The sequence below is a fragment of the Rhinopithecus roxellana genome, chromosome 4, assembly GCF_007565055.1.
Source record: "Rhinopithecus roxellana isolate Shanxi Qingling chromosome 4, ASM756505v1, whole genome shotgun sequence".
Taxonomy (NCBI): Eukaryota; Metazoa; Chordata; class Mammalia; order Primates; family Cercopithecidae; genus Rhinopithecus; species Rhinopithecus roxellana.
This window is the reverse complement of record NC_044552.1, coordinates 74,558,439-74,580,895: the sequence shown is the minus strand read 5'-3', so window position 1 is coordinate 74,580,895 and position 22,457 is coordinate 74,558,439. Positions and strand designations below refer to the sequence as shown.

General features: G+C 38.7%; 1 protein-coding gene and 1 pseudogene across 1 annotated transcript in view; both read left to right on the top strand.

Moving 5' to 3' along the window:
* The window catches only part of AFG1L (AFG1 like ATPase), a 221,276-nt gene that overhangs the window by 145,126 nt on the left and 53,693 nt on the right, over window positions 1-22,457 (top strand). The window contains exon 8 of the mRNA XM_010382494.2: window positions 2,039-2,121. Coding sequence (XP_010380796.1) covers window positions 2,039-2,121 — 83 coding nt within the window. The remainder of the gene's footprint in view (window positions 1-2,038; window positions 2,122-22,457) is intronic.
* Window positions 11,253-11,376, top strand: LOC115897242 (annotated as a pseudogene).

Sequence of the window (22,457 nt, the reverse complement as noted above, 5' to 3'; positions counted from 1 at the left end):
GGCTTTTCTTCTGCAGCTTCCTCACCTCTCTCAACCTTCATAGACTTGAAGGGAGTTAGGGCCTTTCTCTGGATTAGGCTTTGGCTTAAGGGAATGTTGTGGCTGTTTTGATCTTCTATCCAGATCACTCAAACTTTTATCCACATCAGTAATAAGGCTGTTTCGCTTTCTTATGGTTCATGTGTTCACTGGAGTAGCACTTTTCATTTTCTTCAAGAACTTTTCCTTTGCAATCACAACTCAGCTAACTTTTTGGTGCAAGAGGCCTAGGTTTTTGTCTGTTGTGGCTTTTGTCATACCTTCCTCACTAAGTTTAATCATTTCTAGCTTTTGATTGAGAGTGAGAGATATGTGATTCTTCCTTTCACCTGAACAATTAGAGTTCATTTTAGGGCTATTAATCGACATAATTTCAATATTCTTGTGTCTCAGAGAATAGGGACACCTAAGGAGAGAGAGAGAGAGAGAGAGAGAGAGAGAGAGAGAGAGAGAGAGAGAGAGAGAGAGAGAGAGAAATAGCCAGTTGGTGTAGCAGTCAGAATGCAAACAGCATGTATAAATTAAGTTCACCTTCTTCTATGGGTGCAGTTTGTGGTGCCCTAAAACAATTACAGTAATAGCATCAAAGATCACTGATCACATAATTAATATGTGATCACTGATCATATAATTAATGACAGATACAATTTTTTAAAGTTTGAACTATTGCAAGAATTACCAAAATGTGACGCAGAGACACAAAGTGAGCACATGCTGTTGGAAAATTGAGGCCAATAGACTTGCTCAATGCAGGGTTGCCACAAACCTTCACTTTGTAAAAAATGTGAGAAGCACAATAAAGGGAAACACAATAAAATGAATATGCCTCTATCTATGTAGAGATACACACACACACACACACACACACACACACACCCCTACATATATTCCTCTCATGGCCCCCAAAATCCAACTGACCAAGAAGATACGTGTTGCAAAAGTACATTTGCCCTCAAAATAAGAATTTGGGGTGTGTGTGTATGTGTGTGGTATATGTGCTGGTGTACACATATGCACCCTGGGGGAATGGAAAGAAAGGAGCACTTGGGAGAAGAGAAGGAGATTAGTGCCACAGGGTGACTTGGGTTGAAAGGAGGTAGGCATCCACAGCAGGAAAGTGCACTGAAATGTTGATGGCCAGAGAGGAAACTAAAAGGGAGACAAGGGCAATGGCAGCCATTCAGAAGCGAAGGATGGGCATCACTACAACATCATTCTAGTTTGGTCATTTGGTTTAAAATGTGGACACTAATGTTCTGGCCCAACTCTCTTTCTCTCTCTCTCTCTCTCTTTTTTTCTCTCTCTCTCTCTCGAGACAAAGTCTTGCTCTTTTGCCCAGGCTGGAGTGCAGTGGCATGATCATAGCTCATTGCAACCTCCACCTCCCAGGCTCAAGCAATCCTTGCATCTCAGCCGGCCAAGTAGCTGAGACTACAGGCGTATGTCACCACACTCAGCTAATTTTTGTGTTTTTTGTAGAGGTGGGTTTTGCTGTGTTGCCCAGGCTAGTCTCAAACTCCTGGACAAACACAATCTGCCCGTCTAGCCTCCCAAAGTGCTAGAATTATAGGCATGAGCCACCGTGTCCAGTCCCAGCTCTCTGATGCTGCCTCTCCCCCACTGTGGTGCCTAAAACCCATGAGTTATTCTTTCTGGTAGCCTCTAGTTTCTCACTCCAGGGTATTAGAAATTGGGCTTTAAAAAAAACCCAAATGAAGTTATTTGGGGAATTTGCTGACAGCACTTTTTGGGCAATGTTTCAGAAAACATGATGCAAATTTTAATTTTTTTAAAACTGATATTTCAGTGGCTTGATATATTTAATATTGCAACTTTGGTTTTATGAATCTTGCATGAGTTCTGTTGTTTTCATGTCATCTCATTATACTATTTTTTGAGCAAACATTTGAAAAATTTAAAAAATGTATAGTATAAGGGAAGTATTGTAATTCTGAGCCACTGCTTGTTTAAAAAGATACTTTATTTATTTGGATTGTAGGAATATTGTAATACAGTCCAGCTAGATTCTGGGATAGATTACCGGAAAAGGGAACTTCCTGCTGCAGGAAAACTCTACTACCTGTAAGTGTTTTTAATTTTTGAAGTTTAATATCTAATCGTTAATCAGAAAAAGATGATAAAAATAAACAGTTTAATTATTGGAACATGAAAGGCTGGTTCTGAAGCCCACGAGTTTTAAACTGCAAATGTTCTCATGTTAACTTCTTCAACCCATGTCTTTACCATCCATATTTGCATCATTTATAATGTGTGATTGGATAAAACCCTAATTAGTTTTTTGAGAAGGAATGATGACAGATGGTTAGAATGTAATGAGTATCCTTTTATAAGAGACTCTACTATTATGAGAATATTTTTAATGTGTGAAGTAATTAATTATTTGTGGATATCATCTGACAAATGTGCCATTTCCATTCCCCCAAAAATTGTTGTTTTATTTGTCAATCTGTTTGTATTTATCATTGTTGATTGACTTCCATATATAACTGATATAAAATATATATACACAAATACAACTGGATATATTTTTGTCTTTTAAAAGCTAAGATGCTCCTGAGTAGGAGCAATTTATAATAATAGATGTATTCAGCATGTGCAGTTAATACGGAAAAACAAATATAGTTTGTTTTAAAATGTCCTTTATGAGAACCCGAAAAGGAAAAAGTGCTTTACAAAAGCAAATTTGTTTAGTATATGCCAACAGTGTTGGGCACATAGCAAATTCTCAGTAAATAGATCTGTCTAAGGACTAACTGTAATTTAACTAAAAGGCATGTTTCTAGTAATTTAAATTTTGATGACAACGTGCATTTGAGAGGTTGAGAAAAGTTCTTGTCTCTGCCACCTTGTAAGCAGAAGTACTTTACTGTTTTTGAAGCAGAAATTAGCTAGAAAAATCACATAATTAAAATTGCATACTTTACAGTGTACCAAGGGGACTATTTTAGTTTATAATTCAGATCCTGATGATTATTATAGGAGGTTCTTCATCTGTCCTCAAGTACTTTGTCTTTAAAGTACTTTATAATTTTAAAAAATTCATATAGCACATTTTTCTGCTTTAACTTGGACTTTTTCTTCCCAGTTTCTTTTATGTTTGTGTTTACTGGATATTTTATTTTTCTGATATTCACAGCCTTTCCCTGATTTTTTGCTACCTATGTCTTGATATTCCAGATGTATGGTACCAGTGCATTAATTTATTATTATTCTCTTTATTCTTTTTTTAAAGGAGGTAATTGTTGTTCTCTGTTTTTTTCAAAAAGTGTATCCTCATGTGGAAGAATAAAAATATTTTCCTTATGGGAAGTTCCTTAAATAAAGGTGGTAGTCTGAGTCTAAATTATGAAATTTGTTTCATAGTGCCGAAGAGGTCTTGGAAGTTACTGGAGGTGAAAGGGCTACTTTTGCTTGGAGCATAACCACTTTTTGTCTCTGACTTACCCTGTGTTACCCCTTCCTTTTCCTGATAAAAGTAATATTCTAACCCAGTGAAGTTCAGTTTTGATCTTTAAAAATATGCTAGAGGAAAACTAACACTAACAATGTCCAGAGTCCAGGAAACCAGACCTATAAAGGACACCAGGAAACTCTGGACCAGCTTTCCTGAAAAGTATATAAATTCAAAGGCCAGGCACAGTGGCTCATGCCTAGCCAAGCACTTTGGGAGGCTGAGGTGGGAGGATCACGTGAGCCCAGGAGTTTGAAACCAGCCTGGGCAACACAGGGAGACCCTGTCTGTACAAAAAATTTAAAAAATAGCGGGTGTGGTGGCACCTGCCTGTAGTCCCAGCTACTTGGGAGGCTGAGATGGGAGGATCACTTGAGCCTGGAAGGTGGAGGCTGCAGTGAGCCATGATCACACCACTGTACTTCAGCCTGGCAACAGAACAAGACCCTGTTTCAAAAAAAATAAAATATATATATATATACACACTTATATAGATATATATAGGTGGTATATATCTATTATCTATCTATCTATCTATAAATTCATTTAATCCTCAAGGAAGATAAATTTGTTCTGGAATTTAATATCCAAAGGGCTTGACCATAGTCAAGAATAGAAAGCCTGGGGACATCCCTCAGTCAGAGGAGAAGGCAGATATGTAAGTATCCCTGAGGAGAATGAGCAATTAAAATCATCTCAGAAGTGGGAAAGTAATATGAGTTACTAAGACAGGATGCTAGAGATGTGCATTGTATTGTTTCACATGAGGACTTGGATAGAACTTCTCTCATGAAGATTTTCTGAGGTTATATTAACTTTGGTTTAATTAGGTTTCTTTTCATTCTTGTTCTTGCAGGAAAACTTACTAACTTTACCCTGTAACAGACTTTAATGTGCTATGCTATATATTGCCCTATTAAAGCATGTGTTTCTCTTTATTACCATCTGGCCAGACATCTGGAATTGATTCCTGAATATGCAAGTCCAGACTACTCCCTTGTCAGTTTCACTGGAGCCCCAACTGCCTGAAAACAAACAAACAAACAAACAAACAAACAAAAACACAAAAAACAAAATTTCAGCTTCCTTCTAGGGGAACACCAAGCGCTAACTCAGAATTTCATACAAGTAGAATCCCACATAAGATCTTTAACGAAACAGAAATATTAGTATTCATCAACTCAGTATTTTATTAGCCTAATTTTCCAAAGCCAATTAAAGATATCCAAAATACAATCCAAATAATATCAAGAATTACCACAGGTTTCTAAAACTACCCAAAAAGCTGACATGGAGCAATTTCTGTAGTTCGTAATATTGCCTGGATCCCACAAGAACTAATTCACATAAAACAGGGCATGTTTGTGTGTAATCTATATCACAGTAAATTTAGAAATCCTAGAGTACCTTCGTAAGTAAGTTTCAGATGTTTCTGGCCCTGTAACAACCTCATATACACCCGCAAGCTCAGAGAATTTAAATTTAGCAAGCTACAAAACAGAGACCTTAAGTGCAAATACCCAAACTTTTGCATAGACTGAAACACCCCATGCTTGTCCAATTTTTTATTCTGTGCTAAATGCATGATCACTCCAGAGATGAGCACAGGTTTTTTATTTTTTTATTTTTATTTTTTTGTGTGGGAGGCACGGAGTCTTGCTCTGTCACTGGAGGGCTGGAGTGCAGTGGTGGGATCTCGGCTCACTGCAACCTCTGCCTCCCAGGTTCAAGCGATTCTCCTGCCTCAGCCTCCTAAGTAGCTGGAATTACAGGCATACGCCACCACACCCAGCTAATTTTTGTATTTTTAGTAGAGACAGGGTTTTGCCATGTTTGTGCACCTGGTCTCGAACTTCTGACCTTAGGTGATCCACCCGCCTCAGCCTCCCAAAGTGCTGGGATTACAGGCGTGAGCCACCACACCCGGCCAGTTTGTTTCTTTTCTAATTGCTTGGTGAATAGCACTCAATAAAGTCCCCATGCTGAAGTCCAGACAGATCAATCAAGCACTGGGCTTGCATTTGCATCTGGATGGAGGCTTGGACAGTAATCTATTTTGAATCGCCTGGTACTGATCAAGGGTGACCCCATCTCATGCTTATAGAGAATTTAACTGCTTCAGATTAGCTCTCTGTTTGGGGGCTGGTAATACTAGAGGTTTTTTTTTATATATGCCTATCTTTTTAAACAGGAAGCACCATTGCTGAAGGGTCCATGATATGCTGCCCCAGGCCATTTTGCTGTCCCTATTGTGAAGTGTTACTGGTTTCCTGGGGAGAGGAGTTCACATCACCTTGGACTCACCCTTGCTGTCTCTTTTTTATTCCAAGGCTGAGTCCTATAGGTTCTTTTCTCTACTAAGTCTGTTGAAGTGGGGGTTCTTTTCAAACACTCTATCTTTCCATACTCACATACAAACACTCTGCCCTTCACACAGATGCCATAACCTGAAGAGAAGTTTTAAACTGAACCAAAAGAGGTGGGGGCAGGCATTGGTCCTGGGATTTTATTTTACCCCACTTATGAGCGTAAACCTAAAATAGGTTTGCCTTTTATTATTTCATAAGTGCTGGCAGAAGACAACAGAGACCTGGGTCAGAGACACAGGATCTTATCAGCCTTGGCACAGATAGCAGCATGAGCATTAGCATGTTGTGTCATTTCCCTCCTTGCTCCTTAGTCCCATGGAGTGGAGGGGAGGGTGTTTTGCTGAGGGCCTAGATAATTCCTGCAACAGGCAGTGAATTGTGTTATAGGAAAAGAACTCTGAGCTTGTGGAATCTGCCATCTTATAGCCAGACATAAGCAAGTCTGCTTTTTGTCTCAAGGGAGATATTGTCTCATCTTTCAAGGTTGCTCACTACACACACAACCTTGAGAAATGGTTAGGGCCTTGCATTCTTGGCATACTCAGCAAGATGTGAAGGAGAGACCCATGAAGGCACTTGTCTCTCCCAACATGGGGCATTTACCAGACGTTAGACCTTAAAGAACCAGGCTTCCTCCCTTTGTTTCAGTTGGCTTCTGTCCACTGAAGTCATCCACCACTTCAACAGAACTACATCTGAAGTACATTGTTCAATTGTTTAAAACTTAAATTGTCTCAAGACCATTTCAATTTCATGTATATGGGGATTTTGGATCATCCTGAAAATGGTGAAAATCTAATTTATGACTTTTTAGACACAGCCCAAATATTCACATATTTGTACTTGGCTAATATAATGTATTTACCCATCTTTTGAACAGATTTCAAAAAAAAAAGTTTTTTCTTACGTACTTTTACTAGTGGAAGTTTTATGTCTCAAGCGCTCTTAGTTTTCCACTTGGGAAATATCTATTCCAAATAGAAAATCATTTTGGAAAATATAACTTTGAACACCAGTTTTAAAAAGAATAACAATTAGCTGACAAAAAGACGCACAGCTTCAAGGTTATAGCTTTGTTTCAGAAGAAAGGTCTGTGACAACTAAGACAGAAGCTTATATGTGTTAAAACATACTTCCCCATAACTAAAAACTTCATGTTTCTTGCCTGTGATATTACTTACAAGCACTCCTCTGCTTTCAACTGTGAGAATCAGATTAATGAAACTTAAAAACATTTCTTAGCTTGATTGTCACATCTCCCCATACCTAAACTTTGGCTGAGACCCAGCTTCTGCCTCTAAGGTTGCCACCTTCTGGTTTAGTAGAGTGTCTAGGACAGCTTGGTACCTTCTCTCCATCACCCATCATTACCATTACAGTTCTCTCCTAGACATTGGAATCTGCAGTTTCAGTCTCAGTTTTTCTTACCAGTTAGACAGCTAGTCTGGTCATTTCCCATTTCAATTCCCACTGAAGAACCTCTGAAACATTCACCAGTGCAAGCAACTTGAAAATGGTTAAGTCTGGCCCCCTTCCTTTTAGGCTGTAATTTGTTTCAATATGTTGTGCTAGACTGCCCAGAGTCCTGTAGCAGGCAGTATGCACACCCCATTGAAATAATTTATCTCATCCTCTACAACAAAATTTTTATGGTCTTATGCCAAATATGAGCCAGCTCTACTCCTCCTCCAGCTCCTTAAATTCTCTCATGTGTCTTTTAGACTCCATTATATTCATATCATTTCTACTTCTCACACTAGTTTGCATAGTGTCACAGTGGAATAGTGATGGTATCAATGGAAAAATACTACACAGTTTAAGACTGTAAAATTTGTTTAGCAGTCAAGGTTGCAGAAATGTATCCACATGCAGACACTTGCACAAAACAGAAGATAATAGAGCATATTCCCAGTTGAAGCTTTAAGTTTTTCTGGCCTTTGAGGGCCCATTAGGTGACAAAGAGCACCTGATCAAGATAAGGGTCCCATTAGATCACCTTATCACTTTTGTCATTTGTAGGTGAGTGGGTTTACACCCTTCTGGTAAGTCTTGATTGCTGTGGAGACTCTGGCTATGTGCCTGCCTGCTTGCCAGGTACAATTACCAGGTGCAAACCCTAAGCCGTAACTGAATGTTTATTGTCAGTGTAAATCAAAGGTCAGTTTCCCATCCTTCAGCAACACCAGTCACTAGGCCTTCCTGAAGTCTGTTCTTTTTTTTATTGTTATTATTGAGACAGAATCTCACTCTGTTGCCCAGGCTGGAATGCAGTGGCGCGATCTCCGCTCACGGGAACCTCCGCCTCCCAGGTTCAAGCGATTCTCGTGCCTCAGCCTCCCGAGTAGCTGGGATTACAGGCACATGCCACCATGCCCAGCTAATTTTTGTATTTTTAGTAGAGCTGGGGTCTCACCATGTTGGCCAGGTGGTTTCAAACTCCTGACCTCAAGCAATCCGCCTGCCTCAGCCTCCCAAAGTGCTGGATTACAGCAGTGAGCCCCCGCGCCTGGCCCTGAAGTCTGTTCCTCAAAGAGCAAGAGATAGAATTTCTGTCTCTGGCAATCAAAGAAACTGTCTACTTTCTTTAGGTTCTGACTGTTGTCTGGCTAACTCCTCAGTCTGGGGAAGGGATGAAGATATTTGGGATATTTTTGATGTTTACAGACTATGTTTTACTTCTTCTTAGCATCGTGGCACAGAACATCATTTAGGTTTTTCTACTTAAGAAGTAATCGTGCCGGGCGCGGTGGCTCAAGCCTGTAATCCCAGCACTTTGGGAGGCCGAGACGGGCGGATCACGAGGTCAGGAGATCGAGACCATCCTGGCTAACACGGTGAAACCCCGTCTCTACTAAAAAACACAAAAAACTAGCCGGGCGAGGTGGTGGGCGCCTGTAGTCCCAGCTACTCGGAGGCTGAGGCAGGAGAATGGCATAAACCCGGGAGGCGGAGCTTGCAGTGAGCTGAGAACCGGCCACTGCACTCCAGCCCGGGCAACAGAGCGAGACTCCGTCTCAAAAAAAAAAAAAACAAAAAAAAAACAAAAAAAAAAAAAAAAAAGAAGTAATCGTAAATGAAAATATTTGCAGATGAAATAATACAATGTCTAGGATTTGCTTCAAAATAATCCAGTGTAGGGGAATTGAGGGGAGGTATAGAGTAAATAAGATTGACCATGCCATGTGTTGAGTGGGTGATTATTACATTGGGGTTTTAATAGTACTATTCTCTTCACATGTGTTTATGTGTAAAATTTTTCATAATCAAAAGATTTTAAAAAAGATATCCTTCTCTGTTTTTTTCTTTTTTTTTCTTTCTTTTTTTTTTTTTTTTTTTTTGAGATGGAGTCTCGCTCTGTCACCCAGGCTGGAGTGCAGTGGCCGGATCTCAGCTCACTGCAAGGTCTGCCTCCCGGGTTCATGCCATTCTCCTGCCTCAGCCTCCTGAGTAGCTGGGACTACAGGCGCCTGCCACCTCGCCCTGCTAGTTTTTTGTATTTTTTAGTAGAGACGGGGTTTCACCATGTTAGCCAGGATGGTCTTGATCTCCTGACCTCGTGATCCGCCCGTCTCGGCCTCCCAAAGTGCTGGGATTACAGGTTTGAGCCACCGAGCCCGGCCTCTCTGTTTTTTTCTGATTATGCTTACTGCAGTTGTAAGTCTATTGATCTTCCCAACGAAACTGCTTTTGTTGTGTTGATTTTCTTTATTATTACTTTCTGTTTTCTATATCCTTAATTTCTGAACTTTCATTATTTCCTTTATTCTGCTTAGTTTGGATTTAATTTGCTCTTCTTTTTCTAGTTTTTTAAGGTAGAAGGTTAAGTCCTTGATTTTAAACCTTTCTGCTCTTATATAAGCATTTTAAAACTATAAATTTCTCTTTACTACTTTAGATACATCTCATACATTTTATTATGTCATGTTTTCTCTCGTGATTTATTTTTTGACCCATGGGTTATTAAAAGCGTGTTATTTATTTTCCAAACGTTTGGTGATTTTTTTATACATCTTTCTGTTAATGATTCCCAAATTTAACTAATTATGGTTACAGAGTCTATGTTGTATGATTTGAATCCTTTTGAATTTATTGAGGCTTGCTTTATGGCCCAGAATATGATGCATCTTGGAACAAGTTTCTCATGCACTTGACTATGTATTCTGCTATTGTTAGTAATGTGTACTTTAAATGCCATTGGGTCAAGTTGGTTGATAGGGTTGTTCAAATCTCCTATATTCTTACTGATTTTTTGTCTACTTTTTCTATTAATTATTGAGAAAGAGGTGCTGAAATTTCCAAGTATAATTATGGATTTTTCTATTTCCTCTTACAGTTGTCTGGTTTTGCTTAATGTATTTTGAAGCTCTATTATTAGGTACATAAATGTTTAGGATTGATATGTTCTCTTGATGAATTGACCTCTTCATCATTATGAAATGAACCTCATTGTTCCTGGTGATATTCCTTTCTCTAAAATCTACTATGCTTAATGTTAATGTAGCCACTTCAGCTTTTTTAAAATTAGGGTTTGCATGATATATCTTTTCTCATCTTTTTACTTTCAGCCTATCTGTGTCTTTATATTAAAATGGGTTTCTTGTTGGCAACATGTATTTGGGTATTTATTTTTTATGCAGTCTGACAATCTTTTTCTTTTAATTGGGGATATTTAAACCATTTACACTTGATGCGATTGTTGATATGGCTGGGTTTAAATATACTATCTTGCTACTTGTTTGTTTTTTTTTTTTTTGTACTTTTTAGAAAAAAATTATTGAGATACAATTCACCTTTTAAAGTCTATAACTCAGTGGTTTGTTAGTATATTTAGAGTTGTACTACCATCACCACTATCTAATTTCAGAACATTTTTATCACCCCAGAAAGAAACCCATAACCATCAGCAGTCATACCTCTCACCCCTCTACCCTCTGTCTATCTACCTTCCATCTCTATGGAATTTGCCTATCTTATATATCTCACATAAATGGAATTACATAAGATGTAATATAGTCACGCACTGCATAGTAATATTTTAGCCAGTGATGGACCATATCACAGATATGATGGTGGTCCCATAAGATTATAATACTGTATTTTTATTGTATCTTTTCTATGTTTAGATACACAAATACTTGCCATTATATTACAGTTGCTTACAATATTTAGTACAGTAAAATGCTGTATAAGTTTATAGCCTAGGAGCATTAGGTTATACCGTGTAGCACAAGCGTGTAGCAGGCTATGCCATCTAGGTTTGTGTCAGTATACTCTATCATGTCTGCCTGATTGCATGATGACAAAATCACCTAACAACACTCTTAAAACATATCACCATTGTTAAGTAATGTGCCACTCTATATACGATGTATATTACTTCTCAGCCTTTTGGTTAAGATCAAGTGTAGTATCTGTTCTTACCAGTTTGATACTATAAGAAGTGGTCTTTGTGCCTGGCTTCTTTCATTTAGCGTAATGTTTTCAAAGTTAATCCATGTTGTTTGCTATTTGTTTTCTATTGTCCCATCTGTTGTTTTTTCCAATTTCCCTCTTTTTCTGACTTCATGTTAGTTATTTTTTTAAGATTCCCTTTTACCTCTTGTTAGCGATACCTCCTTGATTTTTTTCTTTTAAAAGTCACTTTAGGGCTTAGTGTAAGCACCTTTAACTTATCATAGCTTGCCTTCAAGTAAGAGTATACCACTTGATGTATAACACAAAAACCTACAGTATACTTCCATTTTTACTATCCTGGGCTCTGTGCTTTTATTGTCTCTTTTTGTTATTTTATTATGTAATTGTATATTTTATTATATAATATTATTATATGCAGTACTCTATTTTCTTTTTAGGTCATAAACTCCGTAATATATTGTCATTACTTTTACTTAAACAGTCAATAATCCTTTAAAGAGATTTTTAAAATAAGAAAAAAGTCTTATAATTTACCTACATATTTACTATTTCTTGTACTCTTCATTCTGTTATATAGATTGCCATTTCCACGTGATATAATTTCTCTTTTTCCTAAAGGACTCTGTTTAACATTTCTTATAGTAGTGGTCTGCTGGTGATGAATTTTCTCATATTAATGTTTTTGTTTTGCTTTTATTTTTGAAAGATTCTTGCTGGCTAGAGAATTCTAGGCTGACAGGCTGGCGGGCTTTCCTTTCTTCCTTTCCCCTTTTCTCCCTTCCTTCCTCTCTTTTTCTTCCTTCCTCCACTTTTTGTTTTATAGTACTTTAGTGATATTGCTTTCTTCTCTTCTGGCTTGCATTGTTTCCATGAGAAATCTACTGTCATTCTTTGTCCTTCTCTACATAAGGACATAAGTCTTATCACTGTCTGCTTCTACAATTTTATTTTTATCTTGTTTTTAAACAGTTTTATTATGATGTGCATTGGTGTGATTTTCAGCATGTTTCTTTTTTTTTTTTTTTTTTTTCTTTTTGAGACGGAGTCTCGTTCTGTCGCCCAGGCTGGAATGCAGTGGCCGGATCTCAGCTCACTGCAAGCTCCGCCTCCTGGGTTCACGCCATTCTCCTGCCTCAGCCTCCCGAGTAACTGGGACTACAGGCGCCCGCCACCTCGCCCGGCTAGTTTTTTGTATTTTTTAGTAGAGACGGGGTTTCACCATGTGAGCCAGGATGGTCTCGATCTCCTGACCTTGTGATCCACCCGTCTCGGCCTCCCAAAGTGCTGGGATTACAGGCTTGAGCCACGGCGCCCGGCTTTCAGCATGTTTCTTTTGCCTAAATTTGGTTGTGCTTCTTGGATGTGTAGGTTTATAGTTTTCATTTGATTTGGAGAATTTTCTCTTATTTCTTTACAGTTTCTACATCCCTTCCCCTCCTCTTCAATTTCTGGAACTCCAGTTACACTTATATTAGACCTCTTTATATTATTCCACAGCTCTCTGATGCTCTGTTCACTTTTTTCATTCTTTTTCTCTTCCTGTGTTTGTGTTTCATTTTGGGTAGTTTCTTTTGCAGTGTCTAATCTGCTATTAATTATAATCCAGTGTATTTGTCCATGTTAGAGGTGGCTTTTTTCCTTTTTAAGTGCAAAACTTGGGTTTCTTTCCCTTTTTTTTTTTTTTTCTTTTCTTTTTAAAAAGGCAAGGTCTTGCTATGTTGCCCAGGCTGGTCTTGAGATCATGGACTCAAGAGATTCTCCCACCTTAGCCTCCCAGTAGTTGGGACTACAGACACACACCACCATGCCGGGAGGTTTCTTTTTTTATATCTTCTTTGTTTGTTCTCATACTCATGCCTTCCTCTACCTTACTGAGCATATGCAGCATATTTATAATTGTGGTATTAATGTGTTTGTCTGCTAATACTATCTCATCTATGTCATTTCTGGGTCTGTTTCTATTGATCAAATTTTGTCCTTTTTATGAGTTGATTTTCCTGCTTCTTTTTTTTTTTTGAGACTGAGTCTCCCTCTGTCGCCCAGGCTGGAGTGCAGTGGCCGGATCGCAGCTCACTGCAAGCTCCGCCTCCCGGGTTTACGCCATTCTCCTGCCTCAGCCTCCCGAGTAACTGGGACTACAGGCGCCTGCCACCTCGCCCGGCTAGTTTTTTGTATTTTTTAGTAGAGACAGGGTTTCACCATGTTAGCCAGATGGTCTCGATCTCCTGACCTCTTGATCCGCCCATCTCAGCCTCCCAAAGTGCTGGGATTACAGGCTTGAGCCACCGCGCCCAGCTCCTGCTTCTTTTCATGCTTTTTTTTAAATTGGATTTCAGATATTGTGAATTTTATATTGTTTGGTACTAGAGTTTTTGTATTCCTTTAAGTATTTTAGGACTTTGTTCTGGGACACAGTTAAGGTACTTGGAAACAATTTTATCCTCACTAGGCTAGGCTTTGTAAAGTAGAACCAGAGTGCCTTTATTCTAGGCCTAGTTATTCCTGAAGCAATACCCTTCTGAGAATTCCACCTTATACCCTATACTTTAGTAGGACTTTCTACTCTGACTAGAGGGAACATAAACTATTCCTGGCCATTTATGAGCTCCAGGGGTAATGCTTTGTGATTCCAGTGAGTCCTTTCCTACCTCCCCATTTCAAGTAGTTGCTTCTTAGGCATACACAGATTAGTACTCAGCTAAAGACTCAGGGAAGCCCTCTGCAGATCACTGGACTTCTGTCTCTATATCTTTTTTTCCAGTATTATACCTTGCAAATTCTAGCTGTGCTAGCCTCCCCAAATGCTGAATTCCGTTTTCTCAACCTCCCAAATGCTGAGCTGTGTTTGTGTCCCTACTCCTGAAGTCTGGAAATTCACCAGGCAGTAAATTGAGGCTAAACTAATTTGTTTCCCTTTTCTGGGGATTGCTGTACTGTGCTTTTTGTTATCCAGTGTCTGCAAACCATTGTTTCATATATTTTAGTTCGTTTCCAGTTGTTTATGGCAGATAGGTAACTCTGGGCCCTGTTATTCCATCATGGCCAGAAGTGGAAATGTCTAGACCTTTATTCTGAAAAATTGGTAATAAAAGGAAAGAATCAAGTATTTTTTCCTGCCTGTTTTAAAATAACTGATCCATAGTGTAACAAAGTAGTTGATGAGGGCAAGCTTCTCTTTATAAAAGTTTTGTGGGTAGCAATTGAAAAAATCTTGAGAGAATTAGAATAGAATTAGAATATCACTATTTTGTAAAACACTCATAGTTTAATGGATCTAGTTAATGATCACAAATTCTATAATAATTGCTATAAAATGAGACCTGAATTTTATCCATTTACAGGAAATATAGGGGCAATGGAATATGTTCGATAACATCACAGGAATACATCCATCAAAATGTAGACTGTAGATTTTTTAAATGATATAAATCAATTGCTTCTTCAACAAATAAATAAAAAGAAGAGAGAGATGGATAGGGAACCTTTAGTTTAAAGGAGACATAGAAACATATCAACCAATTACAGTGCATGGGCCTTATGTGGATCCTGAATCACACCAACTATCAGAATGAAAACAAAGACAAAACAACCAAAAAACCTACAGCACAATAAAAAAAATGCAAATACTACAGGATGTTTCATTGACACTGAGGAATAATTGTTAACTTTGTTAGGTGTGATAGGGTATTATACTTATTTTTAAAATTTATTTTATAGCCTATCAAGATGCAATTTTAAATGACATAAATCAATTGCTTCTTTAACAAATAAATAAGATCAAGGAGGTCCGCCTGGTCCCTGGGCGGCATGACATCGCCTTCGTGGAGTTTGACAATGAGGTACAGGCAGGGGCAGCTCGTGATGCCCTGCAGGGCTTTAAGATCACGCAGAACAACGCCATGAAGATCTCCTTTGCCAAGAAGTAGCACCTTTTCCCCCCATGCCTGCCCCTTCCCCCGTTCTGGGGCCACCCCTTTCCCCCTTGGCTCAGCCCCCTGAAGGTAAGTCCCCCCTTGGGGGCCTTCTTGGAGCCGTGTGTGAGTGAGTGGTCGCCACACAGCATTGTACCCAGAGTCTGTCCCCAGACATTGCACCTGGCGCTGTTAGGCCGGAATTAAAGTGGTTTTTTGAGGTTTGGTTTTTCACAAAAAAAAAAAAAAAAAAAACAAATAAATAAGAAAAAGAGAGAGAGATGGATAGGGAACCTTTAGTTTAAAGGAGATGTAGATAATAAAGATTAGTAGAAATTAATGAAATAGAGAATAGAAAACATCAGGAGCCTATTTGTATCTCTGAATCTAAAACCTGTCTCCTGTAGACAGCATATAGTTGGGTCTTTTTTTATCCAATGTGACAGTCTCTGCTTTTTGATTGAATTGTTTAATTCATTTGGAAATTATGTTATTATTGATGGAATTAAATTTACATTTGCTTTTTACTTTTTGTTTTCTTTGTTTCCTGTTTCATTTCCCCTCCTCTATTCTTCCTTTACTGCTGTCTTTTACATTAAGTGTTTTCTGTTTTTTGATTTTTTGAGACAAAGTCTCACTATGTTGCCAAGGATAGTCTCAAACTCCTGGGCTCAAGAAGTCCTCTTGGCCGGGTGTGGTGGCTCACGCCTGTAATCCCAGCACTTTGGGAGGCTGAGGCAGGCGGATCACAAGGTCAGGAGATCGAGACCATTCTGGCTAACAGAGTGAAACCCCGTCTCTACTAAAAACACACACAAAAAAATTAGCTGGGCATGGTGGCGGGCACCTGTAGTCCCAGCTGCTTGGGACAATGAGGCAGGTTAGAATGGGATGAACCCAGGAGACGGAGCTTGCAGTGAGCCGAGATCACGCCACTGCACTGCAGCCTGGGCGACAGAGCGAGACTCCATCTCAACAACAACAACAACAACAACAGCAACAACAAAAAAAGTCCTCCTGTCTCAGCCTTTCAGCCTCTCGTGTAGCTGGGGCTAAATCTGACTCTTTTTAAAATAACATTTTAATTTTTTCAATACTTTTTTCACTGTATCTTTGTTACTTTCTTAGTGAAGAACTATTTATTGCTATGAGAAGTACAAAGTATTCAAACTGAAATGTCTCAGATTCAAATCAAAGCATTGTATGTTGCTATATGTTTTTGATAAGTAGATGATCAGTAATGGTAATGAATTTGTGCTCAAAGAACACCTGGGAGGGGAAAGGGCTCTATGGTGGGGAAATATAGTTGGTTCTCAAAAGTAGATGCACAGTAGTATGTTTGTCATAAGAACTCCTGTTGATATTTTATGAATGAGTAAAGCCCTGTTGTACACTTACTTATAGCTGTATATTATAAACAACAACAAAACAACAACTTTTTGTTTTATATTTTATAGGACATGATCCAGTAGGATGTTTCTTGCTGTTGTTTGTTTGTTTTTGAGACAGGGTCTGGCTCAGTAGTAGCCCAGGCTGGAGTGCAGTGGTGCCATCTCAGCTCACTGCAGCCCCGTTCTCCGACTCAAGCCATTTTCCCACCTCAGCCTACTGAGTAGCTGGGACTATAGACACGTGCCACCATGCCCAGCTAATTTTTGTATTTATTTTGGCAGAGATGGGTTTTTACTGTGTTGCCCAGGCTGGTCTCAAATTCTTGCCCTCAAGCAATCCACCTGCCTCAGCCTCCCAAAGTGCTAGGATTACAGGCATGAGCCACTGTGCCCAGCCCAAGTAGACTGTTTAAAAAATTTTTTTTGTGTCTATTGAAAATCACAAAAGGCTGGCCGGGTGCAGCAGGCTCACGCCTGTAATCCCAGCACTTTGGGAGGCCGAGGTGGGCGGATCACGAGGGCAGGAGATCGAGACCGTCCTGGCTAACACGGTGAAACCCTGTCTCTACTAAAAGTACAGAAAAATTAGCCAAGTGTGGTAGCAGGTGCCTGTAGTCCCAGCTACTCGGGAGGCTGAGGCAGGAGAATGGTGTGACCCTGGCAGGTGGAGCTTGCAGTGAGCCGAGATTGTGCCACTGCACTCCAGCCTGGGTGACAGAGCAAGACTCAGTCTCAAAAAAAAATTTTTTAATTAAAAATCACAAAAGTGTGGGTGCGGTGGCTCATGCCTATAATTCCAGCACTTTGAGAGGCTGAGATGGGTGGATTGCTTGAGCCCAGGAATTTGAGACCAACCTGGGCAACATGTAGAGACCTCATGTCTACAAAGGTTAAAAAAAACTAACTGGGCTTGGTGTTGTGTGCCTGTGGTCCCAGCTGCTTGAGAGGCTGAGGTGGGAGAATCGCTTGAACCCAGGAGGTCAAGGATGCTATGAGCCATGATTGTGCCACTGCATTCCAGCCTGGGTGACACAGTGAGACCTTGTCTCAAAATACAAACAAACCAGCAAACCACCCCCAAATCACAAAATTGTACATTTGATGTAATTTAGATGTCCATCTAAATCTTAATTAATCTTGCATTAACTCAAAGACTGCTGAATTAGAAATTAATTTCACCATTTGAAACAGCACCTACGAAGTGGTACAGCAAAAAAAGAAGTCCATCTAATAGAGACTTCAGTATCAGGTTCCACCAGTCAGTTTAGTATGCCTTTTGTCTCCTGTTCCTTTACTGAATAGTGTTTGTTTTCCAGCAGGAGAACCAGAATGGAGCTGGCCCACTATATCCAGCTAAACACATTGACAAAATATCCAGTTGTATGGCCACAGTCATCTAGTAGAGTGTAAATAATATTGTGTATATATATAATGTGTATGTTAGTAGATAATATGTATTCTTATACATATAAAAATACAGAAGAGGGTTTTTAGATTTCCTTAGAATTTTCATTGTGTTATTTCATCTTCAAATAGATCACAGTTATAACTGAAGATCAATCTGCTGTATAAGAAAAGCTGATCTGGCAAAAACCCTAGGTCTTTAGTTATTTGCTGTGTTCATTTTTAGCTATTAAAACTCCGTGGCCTCAGCTGGGTGTGGTGACTCACGCCTGTAATCCCAGCACTTTGGGAGGCTGAGGCTGGTGGATCAGTTGAGGTCAGGAGTTCAAGATAGCTTGGCCAACATGGTGAAACCCCGTCTCTACTAAAAATACAAAAATTAGCCAGGTATGGTGGTGCACGCCTGTAATCTCAGCTACTCAGGAGACTGAGGCAGGAGAATCGCCTGAACCTGCGAGGCAGAGGTTACAGTGAACTGAGATCATGCCATTGCACTCCAGTCTGGGTGACAAGAGTGAGACTCTGTCAAAAAAAAAAAAAAATTCTTTTTCTCTTTCCCAAGTGGATGTGACTATCTTTTTCTCCTAAAGAGGAGTTAGAGCTTTTTACTCTCCAACTTCTTCTCCCTCTTTTTTTTTTTTTTTAATTCTCAATCATTATAGCCTTTCTGAAATTCCATTTTAAAAAGAAGTATTTTTATGTCTACCAAGTTGCAATTCTAGATGTTATGGCACTGATTTATTTGGAGAAAAATGCAATATATGGATTTGATAGAAATTTTATATGGGAGTTTGTGGCTGAGAAGAGGAGGTGAAGGTCTGGAATTTGAGAGCTAAAGGTGCTAGATACCACTTTCTGCATAATGTACAGGTCAAGATTAATGGAACCAGGTAAGTTACTCTCCAGGTGATTGAGAAGGGTGGGAAATTTAGAGACTGAAATGGATCTCTGAACAGTCAGTTAAGCCTTTGAGTGATTGAGAAGATAAATACTCAGACAAAATCCATTCTAACAACTGATTTCGTTATGTAAAACAAACCTACAGGATTTGAAATGCAACCAAGTCTGTTTTATATTAAGGCAAGTATAAACCAACTTAATTTTAGACCTGCCTCCAGCCCCAGATTATGTTTGGTTTGAGGACAAAGAGCTGTACAGCATGAATGCACAGGCAATCAGTAGAGTGAGAAGGCTCACTGCCAGGGAAGTTTGGCAAGGAACTCTAAGAGGAAGGGGAAATTTCTGCGTCGAATCAACTTTGGCTCTCTGGAATAGAGAACATGGAGAGAGAGGGACTAAGGAACGCCAATCCTATTCTACTTGTTGATACCTTAACAAGCTGTTGATTTTTGAAAAGGGATAAAGAAGCAAAGTGTGGGTAGCATTCTGTTCCCTTGAGTCAATCCTAATGAAGTAGGAGGTTCTTGAAGAAATTAATTTCCATTTAAATTCATGCGTGACCCTCTTCCAGAAACCCCCAAGTGTTTTGGAATTTTCGTTGAGAATTTCAAATGATCCAGCAATAAATAAGGTCTTTTTTGACATGTTCTGTTTCTTTGAGTCTAAGTTTTATGTTGAATGCCTGATTTTAGCTGTAGAATTTTTCTCAAAATGGAAATGACTTGGTTACTTTCCTCTCTGTTCACTAATTTAATATGGAAAAATAAATCATGATTCTCATACTCCCAAAGCACTCAGGCTTTTCATCCAGGGTACTGTACTCACAGAATTCCTGTAGGAGTTGATGCCAAATTTCCTGGCAACTGAACAGTGGTCGATTCCAGGGTTTTTCTGACTTAAAGACACAGTGGTACTACTCAATAGAAAATAGGAACCTGCCCCTCCGCTGCAGTTTCTGAGTTTAACAAAAGGTGACAGAAGCAATGAAATGGATGGGTTTTATCAGGGCATTGCACAACAAAAGAAAGAAGAGCCCATCTTCTGTTGAGCTTTGCTCCTCAACCCTACCTCCCAACCCCCTCCCCTCAAAAAACAAAAAACAAAAACACTTGAAAAGAGTCACTCTGCTTCTTCATCAGAAATGACTTCAATTTCTTTACTGTGATCAACTTTTGATTATCTGTGGGTAGACTTTCTATTTTGCATTATCTGCACAAAGGCCTGCTTTATAGTAGCATCCCACTGATGGGGCAATTACTCAGAATGGAGCTGTTTCACAGGAATTAAAGGAAGTCACTTAAATTCTTTATCTTTACTCAGTGTCTGTCTCTCCTTAGGAGAAGAAAGGGGAGATGATTTATAGCATCTGAACTTAATTTATTGATTTCCGCCTGATCATTTTTATGCTACCCAGGTCGCTATTACTCAAGATACTCTTCTTTGTGGTTAAAATGGAATTATGCAAAACTGAACGAGATATTTTCTTCTATGCTATGTAACATTAGCATTGTAAATTAACATTTGTAGCCCCAAAAGAAAACTCTAAATTTAGCTCCTTATTTACACTGAAAAAAAAAAAAAAAGAAATTTAAATTTAGTGCCGTCTTCATGCTGTGGTCTTTCCATACAACTACTGTTGACTACCAGATGTCTCTACTTCCTACTTCCTCAAATTTTACTGGTTAGGCTGGAATATCTTTCAATTATGTTTACAGTTTGAGTTTAATTTTAATCAGTTTTTATTTTTATGTGATCTATATCTTTGTGTGTGTGTGTGTGTGTGTGTGTGTGTGTGTGTGTGTGTTTGTACATTTGTTTTTCATATAGGCTTGTTGCTGACCTTAGGTCTTATGTCCCAAATACCAGAGTTTTAAAAATGAGATGATCCTGATCCTTCTTTAGAGCCTCACAAGCATGGATATATTTCTGAATAGAGATTTTTAGTGTAAGGTGATGTTGCTATCTTTTTAAATGGTTTCACTACAGAACTAACAAGAGGGCCCTAGAGTCATAGAGTCACTGCTGCTGCTGCTGCTGCTGCTAAAGTTTTTACAATAAAGTTATGTTCTTAAAATTTCCTACTTTAAAAAGTGAAGATATCTTGAAGCACGGGTTTTAAAATTTTATGCGTATCATGACAATTGAGAAAATGTTTCTAGATTAACTATTTTGTTTATTTTTTATTTTTAATTAATTCGTTCTTTTATTTTTAATTTAACTTTTTAAAAGTATTATGTTTAACACTTTAAAACATATGTTGCCCAGGCTGGCCTCAAACTCCTGGGCTCAAGTGATCCTCTTGCCTCAGCCTCCCTAGTAGCTGGAACTACAGGCATGAGTCACTACTCTATGGATTAAGTCTTTTGTTAATTAAATTATATTTGTGTTTTTTTGCCCCATCCTTGTTAAAATATAAACTTGAGGCAACTTATGTTGAAGTCATTTATAATTTATCCACCATATCCACTAAAATGGAAGAGATGGAAAATGCCAAGTATTGGCAAGGAAGTGGAGAAAATGGAACTTTTTTTGTATTACTGGTGGGAATATAAATTGCTACAACCAATTGGAAAACTGGCAACATCTCCTAAACTGAAAATAGGTATACCCCATAAGCAGCTATTCTAGTCATATGCCCAACAGACATGTATATATGAGTTTACCAAAAGGAATGTACTAGAATGTTCATAGTAGCACTATTCACAGAATCCCCAAAATGTAAACTACATAAATGCTCATTGTTATGGACTGAATTTTGTCCCCCAAAATTCACAGGTTGGAGCCCTTACCCCAGTGGAACTATATTTGGAGATAGGGACCTTTAAGGAGGTACCTAAGATTAACTGAAGTTGTAAGGATAGGGCCTTAATCCAATAGGACTGGTGTTCTCATAAGAAAAGGCAGAGACCCCAGGAGTATGTGCACACAGAGGAAAGAAAGGCCATGTGAGGACATAGTGAAGGTGGCCATCTGCAAGCCAGAAAGAGAGCCCTCACCAGAAATCGATCCTGGCAGCACCTTGATCTTGGCCTCTATCTAGCCTCCAGAACTGTGAGAAGAAAAAAATATATATATATGTTGCTTAAGCCACCCAGTCTGTGGTATTTTGTTATGGCAGCCCTAGCAGACAAATGCACCCATCACTGGTAAAATGATAATAAATTGTGATATTTTTATGCAATACAATACAGTGACAAAAATAAACAAATTACTTCTACACACATCAATATAGATGATTCTCACAAACATAATGTTGAGTGAGAGAAGTCAGATACACGTGAATAAGGGAAATGAGCTTGTATGAAGCAATATGTACTTATACCCAACTTGAAATTGATTTAAGATGCAGTCGCAGAGATTTGACCAATGTTGGTGCAAAATGAAATAATTTTCCTATGTCTAGAATATTCGTCCACCAGCAAAGATCAGGACTGTCAGATAGGGTAATTCATGCATTATGTTTCAGAAGTCTTTAATTTTAAAAATAATAATTTACATATTAAATATTTGAGTTACTTACTTTTTTTTTTTTTTTTTTTTTTTGAGGCGGAGTTTC